This window comes from Antedon mediterranea, chromosome 6 (assembly GCF_964355755.1).
Source record: "Antedon mediterranea chromosome 6, ecAntMedi1.1, whole genome shotgun sequence".
Lineage (NCBI taxonomy): Eukaryota > Metazoa > Echinodermata > Crinoidea > Comatulida > Antedonidae > Antedon > Antedon mediterranea.
In genome coordinates this window covers 7,705,585-7,727,285 of record NC_092675.1, presented here as the reverse complement: position 1 = coordinate 7,727,285, position 21,701 = coordinate 7,705,585, and the positions used below count along the sequence as shown (strand labels likewise).

General features: G+C 35.1%; 3 protein-coding genes and 2 non-coding genes across 6 annotated transcripts in view; 3 read left to right on the top strand and 2 right to left on the bottom strand.

Moving 5' to 3' along the window:
- Window positions 1–73, top strand: Trnar-ccu (transfer RNA arginine (anticodon CCU)). The gene has a single exon. It is a non-coding gene; the product is annotated as a tRNA-Arg (tRNA).
- Window positions 74–1,831: 1,758 nt separating this feature from the next.
- Trnar-ccu (transfer RNA arginine (anticodon CCU)) lies at window positions 1,832–1,904 on the top strand. Its single transcript has one exon. It is a non-coding gene; the product is annotated as a tRNA-Arg (tRNA).
- Window positions 1,905–2,717: 813 nt separating this feature from the next.
- Window positions 2,718–4,150, bottom strand: LOC140051805 (glutathione peroxidase 3-like). Its single transcript, XM_072097121.1, has 3 exons — window positions 3,767–4,150; window positions 3,301–3,495; window positions 2,718–3,183 (listed from the first exon to the last, which is right to left on the bottom strand). Exons 1-3 carry the CDS (start codon window positions 4,070–4,072, stop codon window positions 2,974–2,976), a joined length of 711 nt encoding a protein of 236 aa, XP_071953222.1. The 5' UTR covers window positions 4,073–4,150; the 3' UTR covers window positions 2,718–2,973.
- A 763-nt stretch (window positions 4,151–4,913) lies between these two features.
- LOC140051536 (carbohydrate sulfotransferase 9-like) lies at window positions 4,914–14,855 on the bottom strand. Its single transcript, XM_072096782.1, has 4 exons — window positions 14,760–14,855; window positions 7,757–7,849; window positions 6,929–7,025; window positions 4,914–6,446 (listed from the first exon to the last, which is right to left on the bottom strand). The coding sequence occupies exons 2-4, from the start codon at window positions 7,837–7,839 to the stop codon at window positions 5,565–5,567; spliced, it is 1,062 nt and encodes a 353-aa protein (XP_071952883.1). The 5' UTR covers window positions 7,840–7,849; window positions 14,760–14,855; the 3' UTR covers window positions 4,914–5,564.
- Window positions 14,856–15,496: 641 nt separating this feature from the next.
- Window positions 15,497–21,701, top strand: part of LOC140050977 (dual 3',5'-cyclic-AMP and -GMP phosphodiesterase 11-like) — an 87,973-nt gene continuing 81,768 nt past the window's right edge. For both annotated transcript variants that reach the window (XM_072096020.1, XM_072096019.1), the window contains exons 1-2: window positions 15,497–15,645; window positions 16,283–17,170. In XM_072096020.1, the coding sequence (XP_071952121.1) occupies window positions 16,388–17,170 (783 nt within the window). In that variant the 5' untranslated portion in view covers window positions 15,497–15,645; window positions 16,283–16,387. The remainder of the gene's footprint in view (window positions 15,646–16,282; window positions 17,171–21,701) is intronic.

Here is a 21,701-nt window from a genome sequence, read left to right as displayed (position 1 = left end):
GCCTCCGTGGCCTAATGGATAAGGCACCGGCCTCCTAAGCCGGGGATTGCGGGTTCGAGTCCCGTCGGAGGTGTAAGCCATCTTATTATTTTTGCATCTCTTATATCCTTAAAATCATGTCCTTTTTTTAATTTTTTTTTACCATAAAATGTATTGTGATTTTGAAAGACTATAAAAACGGAACGGAATTATCTGAACTGAAGGTTGCGATTTTACTTATGCGAGTAAGACCATGAGTTCTGTTATATGACGTAACGCACAGACGTAAGTGCATTACAGATAATTTTGACCAGAAGCCCCCGTGGCCTCATGGATAAGGCACCGGCCTCCTAAGCCGGGGATTGCGGGTTCGAATCCCGTCGGAGGTGTAAGTCATGATATTACTTTTGCATCCCTATCTTTAAAATCATGTCATCTTGTATTTTTTCGTTTTGTTTTACCATTAAATGTATTATGATTTTAAATGACTAGATAACTGTTTAGTCAGAAGCCTCTGTGGCCTAATGGACAAGGCCCCGGCCGCGATTTTTTTTTCGTACATAAGTTGGGGACCCCTTCATGAAACGTCACAAAATAAACATGAATATTATAATTCATCAGTTAAATTTGTTGTTCCGTGTGCACCCAAGCGTATAGCAACAAGAAGTGATTACACAACTGCGATACGATACTTTCTACAGTAGGCCTAGGATTATAAGTCAATTCACGTGATTGCCTTCGCGCACTGTTCTTCACACAAAATGTGTCGAGTCGAGGCTAATCGACAGCTAGGCAAGTACGGCAAGACATTAAACTAAGTAGTAATTCATTGGACATAGCCCAAAGAAAGCTTAGACCCACAAGAATAAAGAATGTGTATAATTTGTGTACTGTATTTTTTTAATTCTGCTATTTTATTATCAAACAATAATATGCATGTACTCAATACAAAGGAACTTTAAAAATGCGCGTATATGAACACATGAGATGGGAAGATTTGACCCACGAGAATAAAAATGTATTTTTGTGTAATGTTTATTGTTTAATTTTGCTGACTTATTACTCGGATTGTGTCATACCAAAGATAGTTACACTATAGTATAAACTATCTTTGGTCATACCTAACACACACACGTCACACACACCCACACTACTACTACAAGAATAGACATGGGTTTAGAGACTAATAATTAGGCTTAATAGTATTAATAGAAACTATAGTTTTAACACGTAATTCTTTAGTAAAAAAATTATATTAAAAACACCATAAACTAAAGGCTGATTATTTCGACAATCCACACAAAACGCCGCTATTCTTCTATGAAATCGCACGCCGCAACAACAGCGGAGATAGGCCTAGAATCGTACCGCACTCTTGTGTAATCACTTCTTGTTGCTATACGCTTGGGTGCTCACGGAACAAGAAAATTTAACTGATGAATTATTCATGTTTATTTTGTGACGTTTCATGAGGGGGTCCCCAACTTATGTACGAAAAAAAAAATCGCGCCCCGGCCTCCTAAACCGGGGATTGCGGGTTCGTCGGAGGTGTAAGTCATGTTATTACTGTTGCATCTCTTATATCCTTAACATTATGTAATGTTGTGTTTTTAGTCTCACTATGTCGGTCGGTCGGTTGGTCGGTAAACACTAACTCAAATTTGAGCACGCGACTACAGCTATTTTGTTTTACCATTAAATCTATTTTGATTTTGAAAGACTACAGATAGAAACGGAACGAAATTATCTGAACTGTGGGTTGTGATTGTGCTTATGCGAATAAGACCAGTTCTGTTACGTACCCACTAACATGTAACGTACGTACGTGCATTGTAAATGCTTTTAATCAAGAGCCTCCGTGGCCTAATGGATAAGGCACCGGCCTCCTAAGCCGGGGATTGCGGGTTCGAGTCCCGTCGGAGGTGTAAGTCATAGTATTACTTTTGCATCTCTTATCTCCTTAAAATCATCTCATCTTGTGCTTTTAGTCGCGAGCTCACTATGTCGGTGTCGGTAAACACAAACTTGAGCACGCGACTACAGCCATGTGTATATGGCCTTGTTTTGTTTTACCATTAAATCTATTATGATTTTTGAAAGACTTGATATAAACTGAACGGAATTATCTGAACTGTGTAGGTTGCGATTGTGCTTATGCGAACCAAGCTTAGATAGTTGGTGCCGCCTGTTTTTAGTATTCTGAGGCATAGGCCTACCGTGTTTAATATAAAGTATATTCTTTATATTCAGTCTCAAGTATTTCAACGCGGCTACAACAGAAGTTGTTGGTATCCCTCCTTGGATTTAAGTGATATTCAATTTTGTATCAAATCAACGGTTATGTTTCTCGCCAACGCAGTTTGACAAACATTGATATAAAGTAAGGCACGACCAGACACTAAATTTGGAATCATAATCCTGACATTATTGAGGGCGCAATGAATAAAGCAAGCGTATTAGAATCCCTCCTTCGGTACACCCCTATTAAGGGGACATCTCTATCAAGAGGGACACTTCCTTGTGAACCGAAGATGGGAAATATATTATATTTTTACACTACGACTAACATCTATTCATGGAACACCCCTATAGTGTTGGGTCCCGAGAGGATACATCCTCTTTATATAGGGTTTACTCCACATCTTCTTGACGTAAAAACCCCACGAATATATCACAGATCGTGTACCCATGTATAATTCTACACAATGATAAAGACATGACCAAAGATCTATTTTAAAATATTTTTATTATCACCTATTTCTAATATCTGATCTACATAAACGTTAATAATACGTCACTATTTATCAATGTTCGAATGCACAAGAACCTTTGAGAAATACTGTGAATTATCAGTAACACGCCCTACTTTGCAGTTTTAAGACCGTTACGTCATTAAGTATTATTCTAGCTATCAGAGATTGAAAATAGATTTTAAATAACCATGATACGTAATCACGTTTGCGAAATGTGTTATTCTATGTACAGTGGAAAGTGTTAGCCTAAAAGTTGGGCTTCTAAAAGCAAGGTGGTGATGTCTGGTATAATGTCGGCGGGAATTACACTCGGATCATACCGTCTGACTGGAACACCATCAAAGTCAATGAGAAATTTTTCAAAATTCCACGTGATGTCTGATGTCATAATAGGAGACCAATACAAGCGGTCTGGGTCGCCGATCTCTTCTTTTACTGGAGGACAGACTTTCTATTAAAATTGAAAATAATTAAATTATAAGTTAATAATATTTACCTCCAATAACCAAAACAAGTCAAGTTAATTTAATCTAACTTAATTAGTCGCTAGTGTCCATTATAACATCACCTTTAATGACCGGAAGAGTGGATGTTGTTTTGGCCCGTTGACGTCAACCTTTGACACGACTGGGAAGTTTGGCACAAAGTGGTTTCCTGGTCTGACATACTTCAAACCATGAAGTATTTCGTGGTCGTTTCCTGGCTCCTGTAGACCAAATTGGTTGCATGGGACTGCTATTATTTCAAGGAAGTTTCCGAACTCCTGAAGATCGGGAAAATACAACAAAATATGAATTTATAACTATTGTTTATTTGTAAATCTTATTTCCAATAAATCAGTCAATGATTATTATTAACAATGTTGATTAAAATAGAAACATAAGAAAGGATTAATGGTATACCGTGCAACAAAGGTGGTTAGGATTCCGACAGAATAAACGCAATTGATTGATAATCAAGTGCATTCTATTTATTATTGTATAATTCGATGAATAAAAACACTATAAACGTAGGCCTATTTCTTCAATACATACTTGTTTAAGTGCATTCAAGTCAAGATATTGTTCGGTAAAACCTCAGTATGTTGCCGTGTTGACGATGAGCAGTAGTTTACCTCTATACCTTGACAGCGGTATTGTTCTGTTACCCGTGCCCATTTCCAACAGATGATAGTTAAATACTGAATCACTACCGTAGCATCTACTGCTAAGCTCAGCATCACACATGACAACCGCGCACCAGAAAACAAGGGCTCGCGAGAAAAGCCCAAAGATTCCCTTCTTCTCCATCATGGTTGCCGCTTGTGTGTTTTTGTTGTTGTCGAAGTACGGATTTTTCATTTTAATTTAGTACTTTGAAGTCTGATTGGACAAAGGACGCTTACGCTGTCTGTTCGTTGGAATATGCAATTAGCAATTAACTGAGATATGACATTTGGAGACAATGCATTCCACACATGGTGCATCAAGAGAACACAAAAAAAAATAAAATAAAAATATTGATTTGTATACAATATTCATCAACAAAATAATTGTGTTCAGTTATACAATGTACAGGAGCTCTTTGAATATGTATTGTGATTTTTAGTCGCTGTAACGCGACTCTATAGCTCACTATGTCGGTCGGTCGGTCGGTAAACACTAACTCAAATTTGCGCACGCTCACGTATATGGTCCTGTTTTATAAGTCTTTAACATAATCATTAATTGGAGTAAAATCTCAACACTTAACGAGGAATAACAGGAAATTTAAACAAATCCAGTTATTCTAGTCGTTTATTGCGCTTTCTTATCATATTAACATGAAAAGATTAATTCTTTTTGATTTTGAAGGATTGTGGGAGGGTCACACGATATTCAATAGACGTATACTATTGAACGCTTAATGACGTCAGTTAGGCTGATTACTGAATTGAAATATTATATTGCTGCATTTTACGTGTTTTTGTTAAGTTAACAAACAGATATGTATACACTCTATAAAAAGTTAAATCAAAGCTCCCCTTCTTTCTCTCTTTTTATCTTTTCTTCTTTGTTTCACCAGATACGGAGTGTAGAAAGAGACTAGAAGCACATATATTGGTGAATAGATTGAAGTTGGAGACGTAGTTGGAAGATTAAAATCAAATCAATATCACACTAATCATAATTATTTATTACAACACTTGGCAAATACCCAACAGTAAACACCTATGTAATAATAAAGTATGAAAATGGATAATTAAAACAAAATTAAAAAACTAAATACACTCAAGAAAACAATAAATTGTCTACGTTGCCTACGTGCGATAAAAACAAATTGATTAATTGATATCGTGACTAAAATACATCCTCCCCCCCCCCACCCCCTCTGTTGCGATTGTCTAAACCGATGCTTTTTATAAAGGATTGATCTGCGTTAGTGAGGAGATGGCATAAGCCTTGAGGAGCAAGACGATTTAGGGTTTTAAAAGTAAGACAACCAAGTTGGTAGTGGAGTCTTTTCTGAAGAGGAATGGTATGGGCTAGTCTAAAGTGATCATCAGAGAGGTGTGACATAGGATTATGTTTGAGAATAATGCGTAAAGCTCTGTTTTTTATTTTTTGTAGTTTACAAGAGAGGTTAGTATTAGAGTTAGAACCCCAGACTAAGCAGCAGTAATCAAAGCGGGAAATAAATATAGCATTATAGAGGAGAAGACATGTCGACTGGTTGACAAATTTAGAGGTGCGTGAGAAGGAAGTTAGTTGAGTTTTTACATAAAGCAGAAGTGTGCGATTTCCATGTAAGAGTGTTATCAATTATAATTCCAAGGATAAACAAACGAATGTATTATTTCTATATCAACAATAGCTAGCTGTTCTTCATAGATCTTATTGTTGCCATTTTATAATTGAATATTTCAAAATCCAATTTAAACTGTTTATAGAACTTCGATAAAGCTTTCTTGTCAACACGCTCATAGTATTTTGGTATTTCTGTATCTGGAATAATGAGGCTACTCTTAAATTCAGCTAGGTGGACTCCTTTTGGAATTTTAAAACCTAACCCAGACTGTATGTATTTGAAGTCGTCATAATGGTTTTCAATAGAATAGATACAATCCCACTTGATGTCGCACACCATCAGTGGGTTCGTGAGTGGTCCCCATAAACGGTTGGCTGTCGGATGAGATGGAGATGAGGCTACGTAACGAAAGAACTCTGGAAACGTGATGTCAGAGGTTGAATTTGGTTGTCTTTTAAAGAATGAATTCATATTCAAAACAACGTCTTTGATTTCAGCCCTGACTACCTTTTCCTCGAATGCATCTCTATAAGCCGCAATCATCCTTTTCAGTGGGTCTCGTATCAGTAAAACCTTCTTCGAAGTATTTAGACGATCGGAAAAATCAGATTGTGACAACGTCTTCATGTAATGTAAAGCTCTGTTGATTCGACCAATTGTTGGCTTTTTGTATTTCAAGCCTTGTGTTCTTGCTAGGAGTAACTTCCAGAAATCTTCCCCGCAAAACGGCGCCAAGTTAAAAATACATTTTGGTTGTTCGTTGTAAACAAGTGTTAGTCCTTTTACAAGCTTATTTCCAGTGTATGCCTGGTTTCCCACAGTAACTGAATCTAACCCATAGTGACCAATTGATTTCTTGCAGTTTTCTTCCAGTTTTTCTAATAACTTAGTGTTCTTTTCGTTAGTGCCATTACTTCGATTGCCATGTTTAGGCTTCTTTCTTGCTTTCTAAAGGATTATATAAAAACGAATCGGGGTTAGGTCCTAATTGATATTGGCCATTTTTGAAAAATTCCTTGCACTTATAAAAGAAAAACCAGAACGTTCAATAATAACGTAATAATGTTAGGCCTAAGGTAAATTGAAGTTTTGATCCTATGTTAAGAGTTACATCTCCAGGAGCTCATCGAGAGGCTCCCAGAATAAATCTCTTATTAACAAATCTGGATCCGCCCCCTGTTCTCGGTCAAGTCAGGCCTACATCGATCGTCTTTAAAAAGAGGAGCCTTATAGTTTCTCAGTTCATGTTATATTTCAGGAACATACCAAAGTGTATCCTTGTCATTTGATTGGTTGATTTCACATCACGTGGCATACATTAATACATTTTGTATAACGAATATATTAATATTATAATAACATACTTATAATATTAAGAACCCCTATCCAACAACAAATTGTCCTTTGAACATTAAACAAAAAAAACTTACATCGATCTTTTGATTCATTTCTTTTTTTCTGTCCTTCACTTTTTTGTGTTTTCCATGTTTTGCATGATACACGTTGTGGTTTACTCCGACTTTATTTCTTAAAAAATATAGTGCGCAAAAAATAAGTAAGATCATCGTGTGAAAGAAAGGGCCCCTTGATTGCCAGCATATGCTGTTTAGGGTTACCCTCTTTAAAAAACTGTAATGTAAAGCGAAAAATAGTCAAATTGGCGGCCAGTCAATGAGTTTTTGGTTAAATTTCGGCCTAACCATTTATTTTTTCATTTTTATTTTGAAAACATTAATTTTTTCCGATTTCTTTTCTATGGAAGTGATTAACTGTATATTAAAACTACAAAATAATCTATTCAAAATCTGATTTTAATAATCTTTATTTTTCATGTTTTGGGGGGACAATATAATAAATCTTTAAATAAGGATTAATAAAAAAAATAAATAAAAAAAAAGAATTTTGAAATATGGGTGGGGGAGCCGAGATGGGTGCATCCATGTGCCTCAATTGTAAAATGTAAGATACATTCTATATGTATTCCGCCTATGTTGAGGGTATTCATCCCCATCAATATCATTATAGGCCTAATTACTCTTAGATAAAATAATGATATTGATGAAAGATGCGGAATTTGATGATATAATAGTTAGGTCTAATCACGGAGTAATACAACTCCATCATAATAATGATGAAACATTGTACAAATGTTGATTGCGATGATAATTTGAGTGATGAGATATATGCTAATGGCGACGTCATCAATGATCATGACGACAATGTATCTGATTATGATAATAATAAGAATAACATTTCACCTGGCCCTGGAATGCGCTGAGTACCACAAACTCATAGTAATAATAAAGGTGACAATTGAAATTAAAGTTAATCTTCTCACCATGTTCCTGATCCTATATAAAAAAAAAACGTTATAGCATATTTTCTGGAGATTGTTTAGGGCCGAACAGCTTCCGATTTCCTTCTGATAATTTTATATTGCTGATGCCTTTACCAGGTAAAATATATGTTATGTCTAGCTATGGTGCCAGTAGGCAAGATGATACATTTGTTTATCAGTATACACTTCCTATGTTATCAGTTGGTTTACAAATACCACCTGTAACTATACCAATTTGTATGAGTCATATAGATAGTAGAATTGTGAATAAAATAGTTGTTAAAAAGTAGTCGAAGTGAATGCATCTATCTTTGAGTCAGCTTTACAATACTTTACATTATATTACAATACATTACTACTGTACAAAGGTACTGGGGGTATATAACAAATTGGCGACGAGGATCGGATTTTAAATTCTAAGTGATACAATGGCTGGAATTTCACCACCAGTACCGTTTCTACCTACTCCAGGCAAATCAACGTTAAAGTTTGAACAATGGTTTGAATTTTTTACAAATTATACTCTTGCGTCTGGAAGTGACCGATGGAATGCTGAAAGAAGAAAAGCACTATTACTACATTGTCTTGGTACTGAGGGTCAACGTATTTACAGCTCTTTACCAGAAAGAGAAATTGATCCAAATGATGATGTTAATTCATATGATGCAACTGTTGCCAAATTGCGGGCACATTTTAACCCAAGATTAAACGTTGTAGCGGAAAGATACAAATTTCGTCAACGTAGACAACTCCAGGATGAAACATCAGATGAGTACGTAAGAGAACTTCGACAATTATCAATTTCATGTAATTTCGGTGTAATAGCTGATGAAATGATAAGAGACCAGTTAGTTGAGAAAACTAATTCTTCCCGTATTCGCGAAAGATTACTTCTGGAACCTGAACTTACATTAAATACTGCCATAGAAATTACAAGGCAATGCGAACATGCTGCAAAAGAATGCCAAATAATAGGTAAAGCTGAACTACCAGTACCTGTTGAGCAGATACGAAAGAGTAATTACAAACCTAAACAACAGCCAGCAAAATACAAATCCAGTGAGTACTGTTTTCGTTGTGGTTCGAAATCGCACAAAGCAAATGATGTCAAATGCAAGGCAAAGAAAGCTAAATGCAATAAATGCCGTAAGATAGGACATTTTGCTAGTGTTTGCAGAAGTGTTGAAATTGAAAATATTGATGAAACCATGTCTGTTAATGTGATGGTTAACAGAAAATTACGCACTGACGTATTGATAGGTCATTCAGCAAAAGTGAACATGACCATAGATACTGGTTCACCAGTTACAATTCTACCCAAAAGAATCTATAATCGATATTTTGTCAACGAAGCTCTACAAAAGGCGTCAATCAAACTGATGACCTACTCCAAGGAACCGATACATGTGCATGGATTTGTGAATTTACCAGTTACCCTTGCCAGTGAGCCAGAGAATAAAGTGCACGCGAAGATTTACATTGTAGAAAAAGGATCGCCTATTCTCGGGATGGACTTGATTAGCAACCTAAATATTAACATTGTGAAAGGACAAATTGCTTACGTCCAAGTTGCTAAAGATACTACTACAATTGATGATGCTGAATACAAGCAAGAACTGAAAAAGAACTATCCGAGATTGTTCAATGGGAATGTGGGGCTCGCGAAGGATTTCGTACATAAAGCTATGGTCCGCGAACACTGTACACCGAAAATTCAGAAATTACGAAGCTTACCATTTACGGTAAGAGACAAAGTTGCTAAAGAACTTGATAGGTTAGAAAGCCAAGGAATTATAGAGAAAATTAATGCAAGTCCTTGGGTAAGTCCTATTGTCGTAGTAGGTAAAAAATCCGGTGATGTACGTATTTGTATAGATTTAAGAGAAGTTAACAAAGAACTTGTAGTAGACCAATTTCCTTTACCTGATATTTCAGAATTATTCAATTCATTGCATGGTGCTACTGTATTTTCTACGTTAGATCTTAGATCTGCGTACCATCAATTGACATTACATAAAGAAAGTAGGGATTTAACTGCTTTTATTACGCATCAAGGCCTTTACCGTTATAAGAGAGTATGTTTTGGTCTTGCTTCCGCACCATCTGCATTTCAGAAAACAATGAGTTCAATCCTAATGAATGCAAAGGGGGTACGTTGCTATCTTGACGATATTGTTGTCTTTGGTAAAGATGAACATGAACATGCTATTAATATGGAAAATGTTCTAAGTAAAATACAAAAGGCAGGGTTAACGCTAAACCTTGATAAATGCAAATTTAGAGTGAAACAAATTTCATACTTAGGTCATACAATTTCGGCTTCAGGACTTCAACCTGATAATGACCATGTAAAAGCCATAATCGAGGCAAAAATTCCAAACAACATCTCTGAATTGAGAACTGCTTTGGGAATGTTTGGATACTATGCAAAATTTGTACCAAATTATGCGACTACATCAGAACCATTAAGGTATTTGCTAAGGAAAGAAAATGCGTTTGTGTGGGGTACTGAACAAGTTTCTTTTACTAATGATATTACATCTACATTTGTATGTAATTTTCTCGATCAGATATTTGCAAGAGAAGGATTACCAAATGAGTTGGTATCCGATAATGGGAAACAATTTGTATCCATAGAGTTTGAAAATTATTTAAAGGAGAGAGGTATTAAACACATTAGAACATCATTGTACTATCCTAAAAGTAATGGATTAGTTGAAAGAATGAATAGAACAATTAAACATACCATTCAAATGGCCAATGAAAATAATAAGAATTGGAATGAGGCCATGTTAGAATTTCTTATGATCTATCGATCTACACCTCATGCTGTTACAGGCATATCTCCTGCAGAATTATTACATAAGCGTAAATTAATTACTACACTAAATGTAAGACCTACAGATGGTTACCAAAATGGAATTAAACATACTGAGGTAAAGGAACGAGTTAAAAAGTTCCAAAGTAAAAGTAAGAAGTATTACGATGATAAGAAAAATGTGAGGAAACCACAATTTAAAGTGGGAGATTCAGTACGAATTAAGAATCCGAGACATGTTGATAAATCAAGTAATAAGTTCTATACTGGAGGAAAAATTAAAAGAATTGTTAGTAATGCTACATATGAGCTAGATGATGGAAAGATCTGGAATGCTAAATACCTAACAAATGATCTAACCACACAGAAACAGAAAGATACTGTTGTACATACATTTGATAAAGATAGACCTAGACGTGAAGTTTATAAACCACGTTGGTTAATTGATTACACTCCCTAAATGTAACATGTGAAATTAGGAGGGGAGAGATGTTATGTCTAGCTATGGTGCCAGTAGGCAAGATGATACATTTGTTTATCAGTATACACTTCCTATGTTATCAGTTGGTTTACAAATACCACCTGTAACTATACCAATTTGTATGAGTCATATAGATAGTAGAATTGTGAATAAAATAGTTGTTAAAAAGTAGTCGAAGTGAATGCATCTATCTTTGAGTCAGCTTTACAATACTTTACATTATATTACAATACATTACTACTGTACAAAGGTACTGGGGGTATATAACAATATACAATAGTTACATTTTTTCGATTCATAAAAGGAAATCCTTAACAATCATTGTATATTTATCTGGTCTGTATACACAACAAGTTTCTCAACTCGGTCATAGTAAAGACAGAAGAAACAATAAGCCAACAATACCGTAAAGCTTTAGCAGTATAGTCCAGTCCCTAAGGGGAAATGATGTTACCATAGTGGATAAAAGTGTGCCCTTTGGCATGTTGATAGAACATGATATGGAGATACCAAAACAAAGTTACTGGAAATCTGATTTGACCTCTGTGACCTCTGACCTTAATTTTTATATTTCTATCTTAAACAGCCATATCTCCGCAACGGGTTTGACAATTGAAATGATATTGGTGTCAAATAGATCAGAGGGTACATATTTATATTCGCTCTAATAGAACTTTTTTCAAAAAAACGACCGGAAATGTAATTTCTCAATGTTTTGACCTTTGACCTCGGCTTACTATATCTCAATAACTACTGGTCAAAATTTCTTGAAATTTGTTTCAAATTGTTAAGAGCATACATATTTATATATACTCTAATTAAACATGTTCTTCCAAATCCACAGGAAATGTAATTTACTGACCTTTGACCTTTAATGTTTAAATATGTCTGTATCTCTGTAACCAAATGTCATAAAAAGTTCAACTTGGTGTCAAAATGTTCAAAATGTAAACATTTATATTAGCTCTAATAGAAGATGTTATCATATTTTTACTGGAAATGCCAGTTTGAGGTATGACCAGGATATACTGTTAAGCGTGCGTGTGTCATACTTATAATAATATACCTAAAATATAGATTTAATGGACCAGAACTACATTCAATATCCTATTTAGCCTTTTACAATTTTCTTAAAACTTAATGTTTAATTTAATTTCAATATATAATTCCATCGCATGGTAGACCTACACCGTAAGAGCAACACTTAATATCAACAAAAAATTAGATAAACTTAAAAGTTAAATAACAATAAAAAAAAAAAGAAAATCAGGATCTTAAAGAAAGAAAAGAAGAATTAACCAATGTGATTTGATACTCATAAAACATATGACCTAATTATCAATTAATTGCTTGAAGTATGTTGAAAAAATAAAATATTTGAAACAGTGAGGAAAAGCGAAGAAAAGAAAAACATATGTTTAAAATATTAGAAATCTGAAAAGGATCAAAGACAAATTAATTACAAAGTTGATTTCTTTTCAAGAACATACTGTAGTGGAATATAAAAGGAAAACAAACCAGTGAGCAGTCAAAATTACCATCTTGGCTTGATGAGGCAATAACACATCCAGCTCATAACACTAACAAAATCTTTGAAACCAGAAGAAATTAAGAGAAGCAATGATAATTTAACTTTAATCCTGACAAAACTGACATCAACCATTACCGACCAAACGAACATTAATTTACAAAAGTAATCAAAAAACAAAATCAGAGACCGACTAGAAGTAAATAAACCAATATATAAGGCTTTATACAGTAGGACCATCTTATACAGTTTGTCAATCAACTAAAATAAAAAGGAAATTAATATCACCAAATCTTTGATTTAGAGATTATCAGAAAGCATTTGACTCAATAAAACAGGCATTACCATATTAGAGGGAAATATTATACCTCAACAAATATTGATTACGATCGTTCAAAGAGAAGTTAAGGAAGATTAGTAAGACAAGGCGACACTTAAGATCTTCACTGCATTGGAAGAGGTGTTTAATCAAAGAGCTAATCTAAAAAATAGAGTAAATATCACTTTAAAGACAAAATAAACAGTTAATTTAACCAAAATCACAAAGACTTCCAGCCTATTTTTTGCTTTGAATTACAGTTTTTTTGGGTATGCACTATATCATTTTTTTTCAATCCAATTTTTGGTGAAACTATTATGTGTGACATTAAAATTGCATATTCAACAAAAATATTTGTCAACATTACTTTTGTCAGGGGGAAAATAAGTATATATTTAATAGCATGTGATATTATTAGCAAATATTTCAAATGTAGTTTTAAAACTTTCCCATTACAAACAATTGCCATAATTCTGATAACATTACAATACACCCATCCTCTGGGACTTATTTTCAAATGTAGCTAAAAACTTTCCAGTACAATTCCGGTCATTTTGATGTGTATAGATGCATGCAGTAGCATTGGAAAAGCGAGAGAGGGGGAGGTGGTTGGGGTGATGGAGAGACACATATTTTTTACATGTTTGTCTACACTATAAACTAGTTTAACAAAAAAGGTGTGATGTGCCCAAATATGGTAGTGATATGTCATTCATCGTGTCCATATATGGGCACATCACATTTTTTTGTCGCATAAAAATGTTATAGTGTAGACAGAGTTTAACATTTGTGTAACATGTAACAAAAATATGTGTCTCTCCATCCACCCCAACCCCCTCCCCTCTCTCGATCTCTTTTTATAGATTATTAATTGCTAAATATATGCAAAACGATGGGTCATAGCTCAAAATGACATTTCTAATTGAATTCTGACAAAATATTTTGTTAGAGCAAATATAAATGTGTATATTCTAAACAATTTGACACCAAACTGAACTTTTTAGGACAAATAGTTACCGAGATATTGACATATTCAAACATTAGAGGTCAAGGGTCAAAAAAGCTTAATTTATGGTAATTTTTTGAAAAAAGTTTCTATTAGACTAAATATTAGATTTATTTTCTTAACATTTTGAGCCCATTTTCAAATCTCTGAGATTGCGTGTTATTGAGATATTAGGCAATCAAGGTCAAAGGTCAAACTGAAAAATAAAGCCTTTGCGGCCATTTTTGTACAATTAGTTTCATTATAGCGAATATAAATATATATCTTCCAAGCATTTTGAAAAAAAAATTAATGTAAAATGTCCCTGCGTTGTCAAGATATGGCGATTTTTAGTTATATAATAGAAAAATATAAAAATTGAGGTCAGAGGTTACAGAGGTCAAATCAGATTTCCAGTAACTTTGTTTTGGCATCTCCACACTATACTCTACCAAACTGCTATACTGAAAAATTTGTATCCAGTCTGGTAACATCCCACCCCTTTTTCTCCCCTTAGGGACTGGACTAGTAATCCAGGGTCACTATTAGGCTATCCATGGAGGTTTACCTCCATGGGCTATCTGTGTGTTTTAGGATGGGTTAGGCCTACTATTAGAGAGAGAGTTGTTACATGGTAGGCCCACGACGCCACTATATAAGCCATGGATTAATACATTCATTAATCCATGACGTATTTAGGCTACTTTCAAATTGGGAATAGGCCTACTTGCTGTTTGTCAGAGCCAAAATGAGTTATTAACCGATACATTAACAATAATCATTTCTGCCTACCTGGTTTTACAACCGGCCTACAGTGAATCTTGTTATCAAATATACAGGACACTAGAAATCTCGGTCTTTATGCCATTGGGTTATGTTGGTGTAATATCATACAACAGGGGAATAGAGTACAGAATAAATTAGTTTATACATCAGATATTCAGAACAATATGTGCATTCGTGCACTGCAAGAACAATTATATGCAATGCTTGACTTCGGATTATTGAATAAGCCATTGTCATTTTTTAGTTGCAATAGGAGATTCCCAGTTGAACCAATAGTAGGCCTATTTTGAATCAAGTTGTTCTTCCCTAAGTGTCGGAAGTCCTTACACTAATATTGAACAAATATATTTCTGTTTTAGATATCCAGGTATAGCGAATATAAACCTAGTACCGTACTGATATCGTATCTTGGACCACTTGAATTGGTTTTAGATAATTTGTTTTCGATATACATATTAAATTAATAATGTAGGCCTAGATGCATAACTAATTTCTTATTGTAATAATTTGCATAAATACAGAGTATGACATAGCATTGGTCACGAATAATAGTCAAAAAGTTACAATCACAATTACTTATGCCTACAAGTTTGTTCAGGATTATTTAAAAACATTTTTTTTTCGATAATTTTTGAATTTTTAAATTTTGACCAAAGCAAAATGTTGTATTGCGCCCTCTATATTAGCACACCTGATTTTTTACACTGTCGGAATGTTTACATTTTGCAAGTTGATCGAGCCGCATCTCCTCGCACATTGAGAGAGGAAAGAGATAGAAGATTGCCGATGCTCTGCTGTGTGTGTACGTACAACAACAAAGGTGTACACATTCCAGATTGGATATGTAGCTGGTGAAATAGCCATTACGTGTAAATCAATAATAACTGTGATGGTAGGTTGTTTTCCCTCAATTATTACGTAATTAAAGATCGTTGAAATGATGAACCTATTTACAGGTCGGTTGTTGTGGTCATCTTATCTTGCCTAGCTAGGCTACTCTAACTCTGCACTATAGAAATCAACAGTACAATACGCCGTGCGGTCGAGTACAGGCCACCTACAACATAAATTATATTTCTACGTGAAGGCCTAAACGTGACCTCTATGTGTAGGTGAATCCGGTATATGCCTGAGCCTATTATTTACCACTTCTGCGTCAGTAATTCTAGTTAGGCCTAGGTGCATTTATGATCCATACCTGTTCGGCTCCCCCCGGCAAATAAAATCGCGTCTCAATGCTTCGTTTTTATGACGCGCCACATGGCTTGTGCTAATCTTTTTACTTGATGTGCACATAGCCGCATAGCGCATAAAGTCGCTAATGCTGTACCATAGACTAGGCCTATAGAGATATTACAATATCTCTATGGCTGTACTTGCGTTTTGTTAATATAAGCACTTTTACACTGTAAAGTAAATGCTGAATTAAATTATATTAATATATTTTCTGTTAAAGCATTTACTAATAATTAAATGCTCTGTTCTAAAAGATGTGAACTAATGGGGTAGCATCCTCTTTTTTCTTATAGAATATTTTGGATATTTCATGGTCCATGATTGGCTACTGAAGAGCTGACTGCAAACATCCTTTTTGGAGTGACATTTGGAGCTTATTGGCCCACATCCAGTTGTTGATGGTGGTAGAGGGAACTTGTCACTATCAGACAGAGAAGAGGCCCAAAATGGCCGCATCAGATACCAGCAGCCAATCGATGGCATCCCAATCCAAAACAGCCGACGCGCCACAAACAAGTTTCGAGGAGATAGAAATCTGGCTTGACCAACATCCTGAGTTTACGCACGACTATTTTGCACGTAAAGCAACGCGAAGCATGATTGACGGTTGGTACATTGCTACAGCGGTCTCTCAAGGCGTAAAACCAGCGGCAGGTGATGTAAACCACTCGCCAAACAGTTCATCTGGAAGCAATACGCCTGTTAGAAAGGTGTCTGCATCAGATTTTGAGCTTCGTGAAGCTGGTGGGTCTCTTGGTCGTATGGTTCAAACGGTTGACGGCTCTCCAAGCTTTCTCGGACCATCAGTGACACACCAGGGAAAATTGTCACCTCCTGTACGATCAAGGAACTCCATCAATGAACTCAAACAACTTGAAGACCGGCGAATTCTTATGGAGCTTGTGAAGGATATTGCGAATGATCTCGACCAGAATAGCCTCTGTCATAAAATCTTGCAAAACGTGTTGATTTTGACCCGTGCGGATCGTGGCTCACTTTTCCTGGTTCAAGGGAAGGGAACGGAGAATTGCCTTCTTGTGAGTAAGCTCTTTGACGTAACGATTGATTCTACAGTCGAGGAATCTGTTGGCAAAGAAATAGTGAAGGTAGCATGGGGTAAAGGAATCGTGGGATATGTAGCGAAAACTGGAGAGACTGTCAACATTGCAAATGCATATGAAGTAAGTACTTGAATTGAATTGAATTGAAATTTATATTTCTATTTATTACAGATGCTTATTTTGCTAATATACCCAAATTAAAATCATACTATCAAGGTGGGTCAGTTCTTTTCTGGGTATTTGATGTCTACTAATTGTACAGTACTGTGTGTCTGTGCAATTGTTTTGGCCTTTTTTACCTTTGACCTTTTTTTGTTCCCTGGATGCGCCCACTCTAATATTAGTACAGGTATTCCTTTACTGTATGTGATCATTTTTGCAATAGCAAATTGTGTCTTATGTTATATCTTATAATAAATTTTAGTGATTTTTTAATTTTTAAATTAATCACTTGAATTTCCATTTATTGTATGCAATACACATAATATGTATCCTGCAGGCATTGCACAATGGATACTGTATCCAGCACTTAAATAGCCAAGTCTATTTTGTGACTACAGTACAGTACTGTAGCTTGAATAAACCGACAATAGCCCCTTCTCCTCGAAGAGCGAGATTATAACTCTAAAAGTACTTTAAAATTAAAAAAAACAAAAAACAGCCTTCTCCACAAAAGGTATAGTCCAAGAACAAGACAAGAGGCAGGGGATGCATGGCTTTCATTTCTCCTATCCTTGGAATATTCCTAGTAATGAATAGGGCTTGAGCAGGTCAGACTTATTTATACAGACATGTCTGCATTTAGGACAGAAACATGCATGGTAATGGTAATATTCCCTGCAAGAAGGGGCTTAAAATGAGATACAGTAGATTTTGTGCATTAATTATTCAGTATCATTAACTGAATTGAAGTAATTATTGCACTCTGGTAATTTGAAAAAGGGAGTTATTATAATACTGATTAGATGATAATGTCTTGTGTAGAAGGCTGATCTAATCTCATCTTGAAAATTGGCGATTGCAATGTAAAATCTATATCAATTACTACTAATAATAATAGTAGAGTTAATTCCTTGCCGAAACCTATGCTTTATCATTATCAATGGACTATTAAATGCTTGGAACGCACAATTTTTACTGGAATAATGATACATGCAGTTTGGGCATTTCAGTATTCATAGTCATGCTGTTGGACTACAGGTGTATACCCCTTTGACATCGCCTAGCAAAACTGGAGAACGCACACCATAAAAAAAAAACACTGGTGTTGTGTCAACAGTTATGGAGTCACTGTCATATCACAGATATTACAAATACCACCCATTTGTACTCTCGTAGAAAGGCCAAAACTCGAGTAGCGAAAGCTGATTTATTTTGGTCTTTTTTGTCTCATTTGAAGTGTATATTTGTACATTTATTGAAATATGTTACGTTACGAGAGTGACAAATAAAGTATTTACACGCTTTGCACAGTTTTCAAGACGTTGGGTTTGTGTACGAAAACATTATTTTCAGATATCCAGAGTTTCTTAGATGAGTGCTACTGTATGTTGAAATTAGGAGAAAGCATTAAAGCATACCACTGTCCAGCACAATTACTGTATATCCTTCATGATAATAATATTATTATAATAGCTTGACAGACACTGTGAAGCTGTACAATGTTTTGAGGGGGTTGGTTAATTATTCTGAATCCCACAAATTCATCATAAAGTCCATGGACCAGTAGAATAATAACTATTATTAGATTCACTATTATTGTTACATTCAGTATGCATCAAAACAACATGGTCTCCACTCATCATAACATACGACAATAAACTATAAAAGCAGCTTTGAACACTTCAGGGACAGATTTAGCCTTTTACAAAATTATATTTCCATCACACAATAGATAATGGCCAGGTTTTATAGTATTGCAAATGACACAGTATGTTAATAATGTATTTTTGATAATTTATTTTCTCTTTGATAATGGCATGGTCTGTTGGACTAGGATTGATTTTCGCATTTTTTTACAGTACAGTAAATTGTAATAGTTTCAAATTCCAATAGATCCATTCCCTAAACTCAAACTTTATTTGAACAACGCTTTTTTGGATCAGCGGCACATGTTTATAAAACGGTACGTTCTAGCATTTAATACATTATTACTAAAATAAATTACATTATTTAACTAAAATTAAAAAATAAATGAAACTTTAATAAAAAAAACGGTCAGCAAGTAAATTTAACATAAAATAAAAGTAGAATTACAACCAATACTTAAAGTCCCATTCCCGATGTTTTTTAGATCAAATTTAAGGTCACAAACTACATTTAATGTAAAAATAAATACTACTATTGGTTCTATTGAGTTAACTTTTTTCGTCTCTAAACGGTTAAAAATGTGCAAAATAAGTCGATTCTACTAGCGTACAATGTTCGTACGTTACCAATGTTTACCAGCTAGGCCTACAAAAAGTCTAGCTAGACTACATGTATGACTACATGTATGACTAAAGACTGTCCACAAGAGGACATTCGCCGCAAGCTACATAGGTAGTGCATTGTTAAACTCTCTTTTTATCATAATTTCCATAAAACAAACATTTAAGTTTATAATGTTTTTAAAGTAATATGCATTATTTTTACAAAACGTCACAAATTGTAGGGAATGGGTCTTTAACTTAAAGTGGAGACCTATAAAATATTTTTAGACATTTTTGACATTTCCTTTAATATGCTACTCTACAAAGAATAGTTTTTTTGTAGATAATAAAGATAATTCTATAACAATAGGATAAAGAAGACTGTGTGTGTCAGTTAAGGACTAAGTGCTCTATAGAGTACGCATTACTATAGTATAATAATACATGACAAAATCAGTGTAAACAGTTATTGCCTGTTCTATCAATTTAGACAAGTTTAACAATTGTCCTAAATTTAGTACACACCTCACAAAAAAAATCAACCAAAGTTGTATTGTTGTTTTCCCACTTTTACCAGGGAAATATAAAATAGAAATACTGTAAATGTTTAAACATCTCCCTGCTTTTACTTCTACAAAAGTGTTTGTCAGTGACAGACTAATTTTTTTTATAACAAAATCAATGTTATTTATTTATAACATAATTACCAAAGAAGCAAACATTTTAATAGGACGGCGGGTTTAGGACAAATTTTGCAAAATGTGCAATGTTTTGTATTTATTGCATACCTAGAATACTAAAATAATAACAACAACAAAACCAATTGAGACTGTAGAATGGAGGTACATGTATATAAATGGTAAGTTGTGCTCATTGTTGTAAACATCTTCTGCTGTCATGAATAATAATAATATGTTCTCTAAATTATATAATTATCAAATATTTAAATCTGATTTCAAACAAACCGGTGATCATTAAAAACAAGATGTACAGTATATGTATAAATCTTTTAGTGGTACTGTAGATCCTGGACTTTGTAAATGCTGAGCGCTAACAACATTTAATGAGTCAAATAGTGGTTTATTATCTAATACCCCTTTCACACCAAAAGCAAAACTCCGGAGACACTCCGGAGACACCCCGGAGTTGACGTCCCGCTGTTTGGTGTGAAAGGTAAAATCAAGCAACTCCGGAGTTTAAAACTGCGGGGTTGAACAGCTGAACATTCTCCGGAGAGCGAACTGCGGAGACACCCCGGTGTTTTGGTGTGAAAGGTACCAACATCAAACTCCGGAGTGTTTCGGGTCAAAAGGTCATCCTCACACGATCACTCATTGCTTTAGTTTTATTTCAAAATACTTTAAATATTTGTACAAAATATATAGCGGGTTTAAAAAATAATTAGTAGTATCAATAAAACATTATATTACTTCTGAGACTTTTGAAAGTAATTATTAAATTAAAAATATTGTTAATTAAAATTATTCTAATGATCGTCGTTATGTAAACAAACAAAATAGAGGGCGACATTTACAATTTTATTTTATAAACCCAGGTGTTGCTAGGTTGGTGTGAAAGGGGTATCTCCGGAGTTTCTCGACGTTTCGAATGGTCATAAACCCCGGGGTGTCTCCGGAGACACTCCGGAGTTTTGGTGTGAAAGGGGTATTAGCTTTCAAAAAGAGAAGGAGGTGAGGGATAGGGGAGGCCATAGTATTGGTATCAACAGAAAGTGGAGGACTCTAAAGATGAGGGATGGAGGAGGCCATAGTATTGGTATCAACAGAAAGTGAAGGACTCTGGAGGTGAGGGATGGGGGAGGCCATAGTATGGGTATCAACAGAAAGTGAAGGACTCTGGAGGTGAGGGATGGGGGAGGCTATAGTATTGGTATCAACAGAAAGTGAAGGACTCTGGAGGTGAGAAATGGGGGAGGCCATAGTAATAGTATTGGTATCAACAGAAAGTGAAGGACTCTGGAGGTGAGGGATAGGGGAGGCCATAGTATTGGTATCAACAGAAAGTGAAGGACTCTGGAGGTGAGGGATGGGGAAGGCCATAGTATGGGTATCAACAGAAAGTGAAGGACTCTGGAGGTGAGGGATGGGGGAGGCTATAGTATTGGTATCAACAGAAAGTGAAGGACTCTGGAGGTGAGAAATGGGGGAGGCCATAGTAATAGTATTGGTATCAACAGAAAGTGAAGGACTCTGGAGGTGAGGGATAGGGGAGGCCATAGT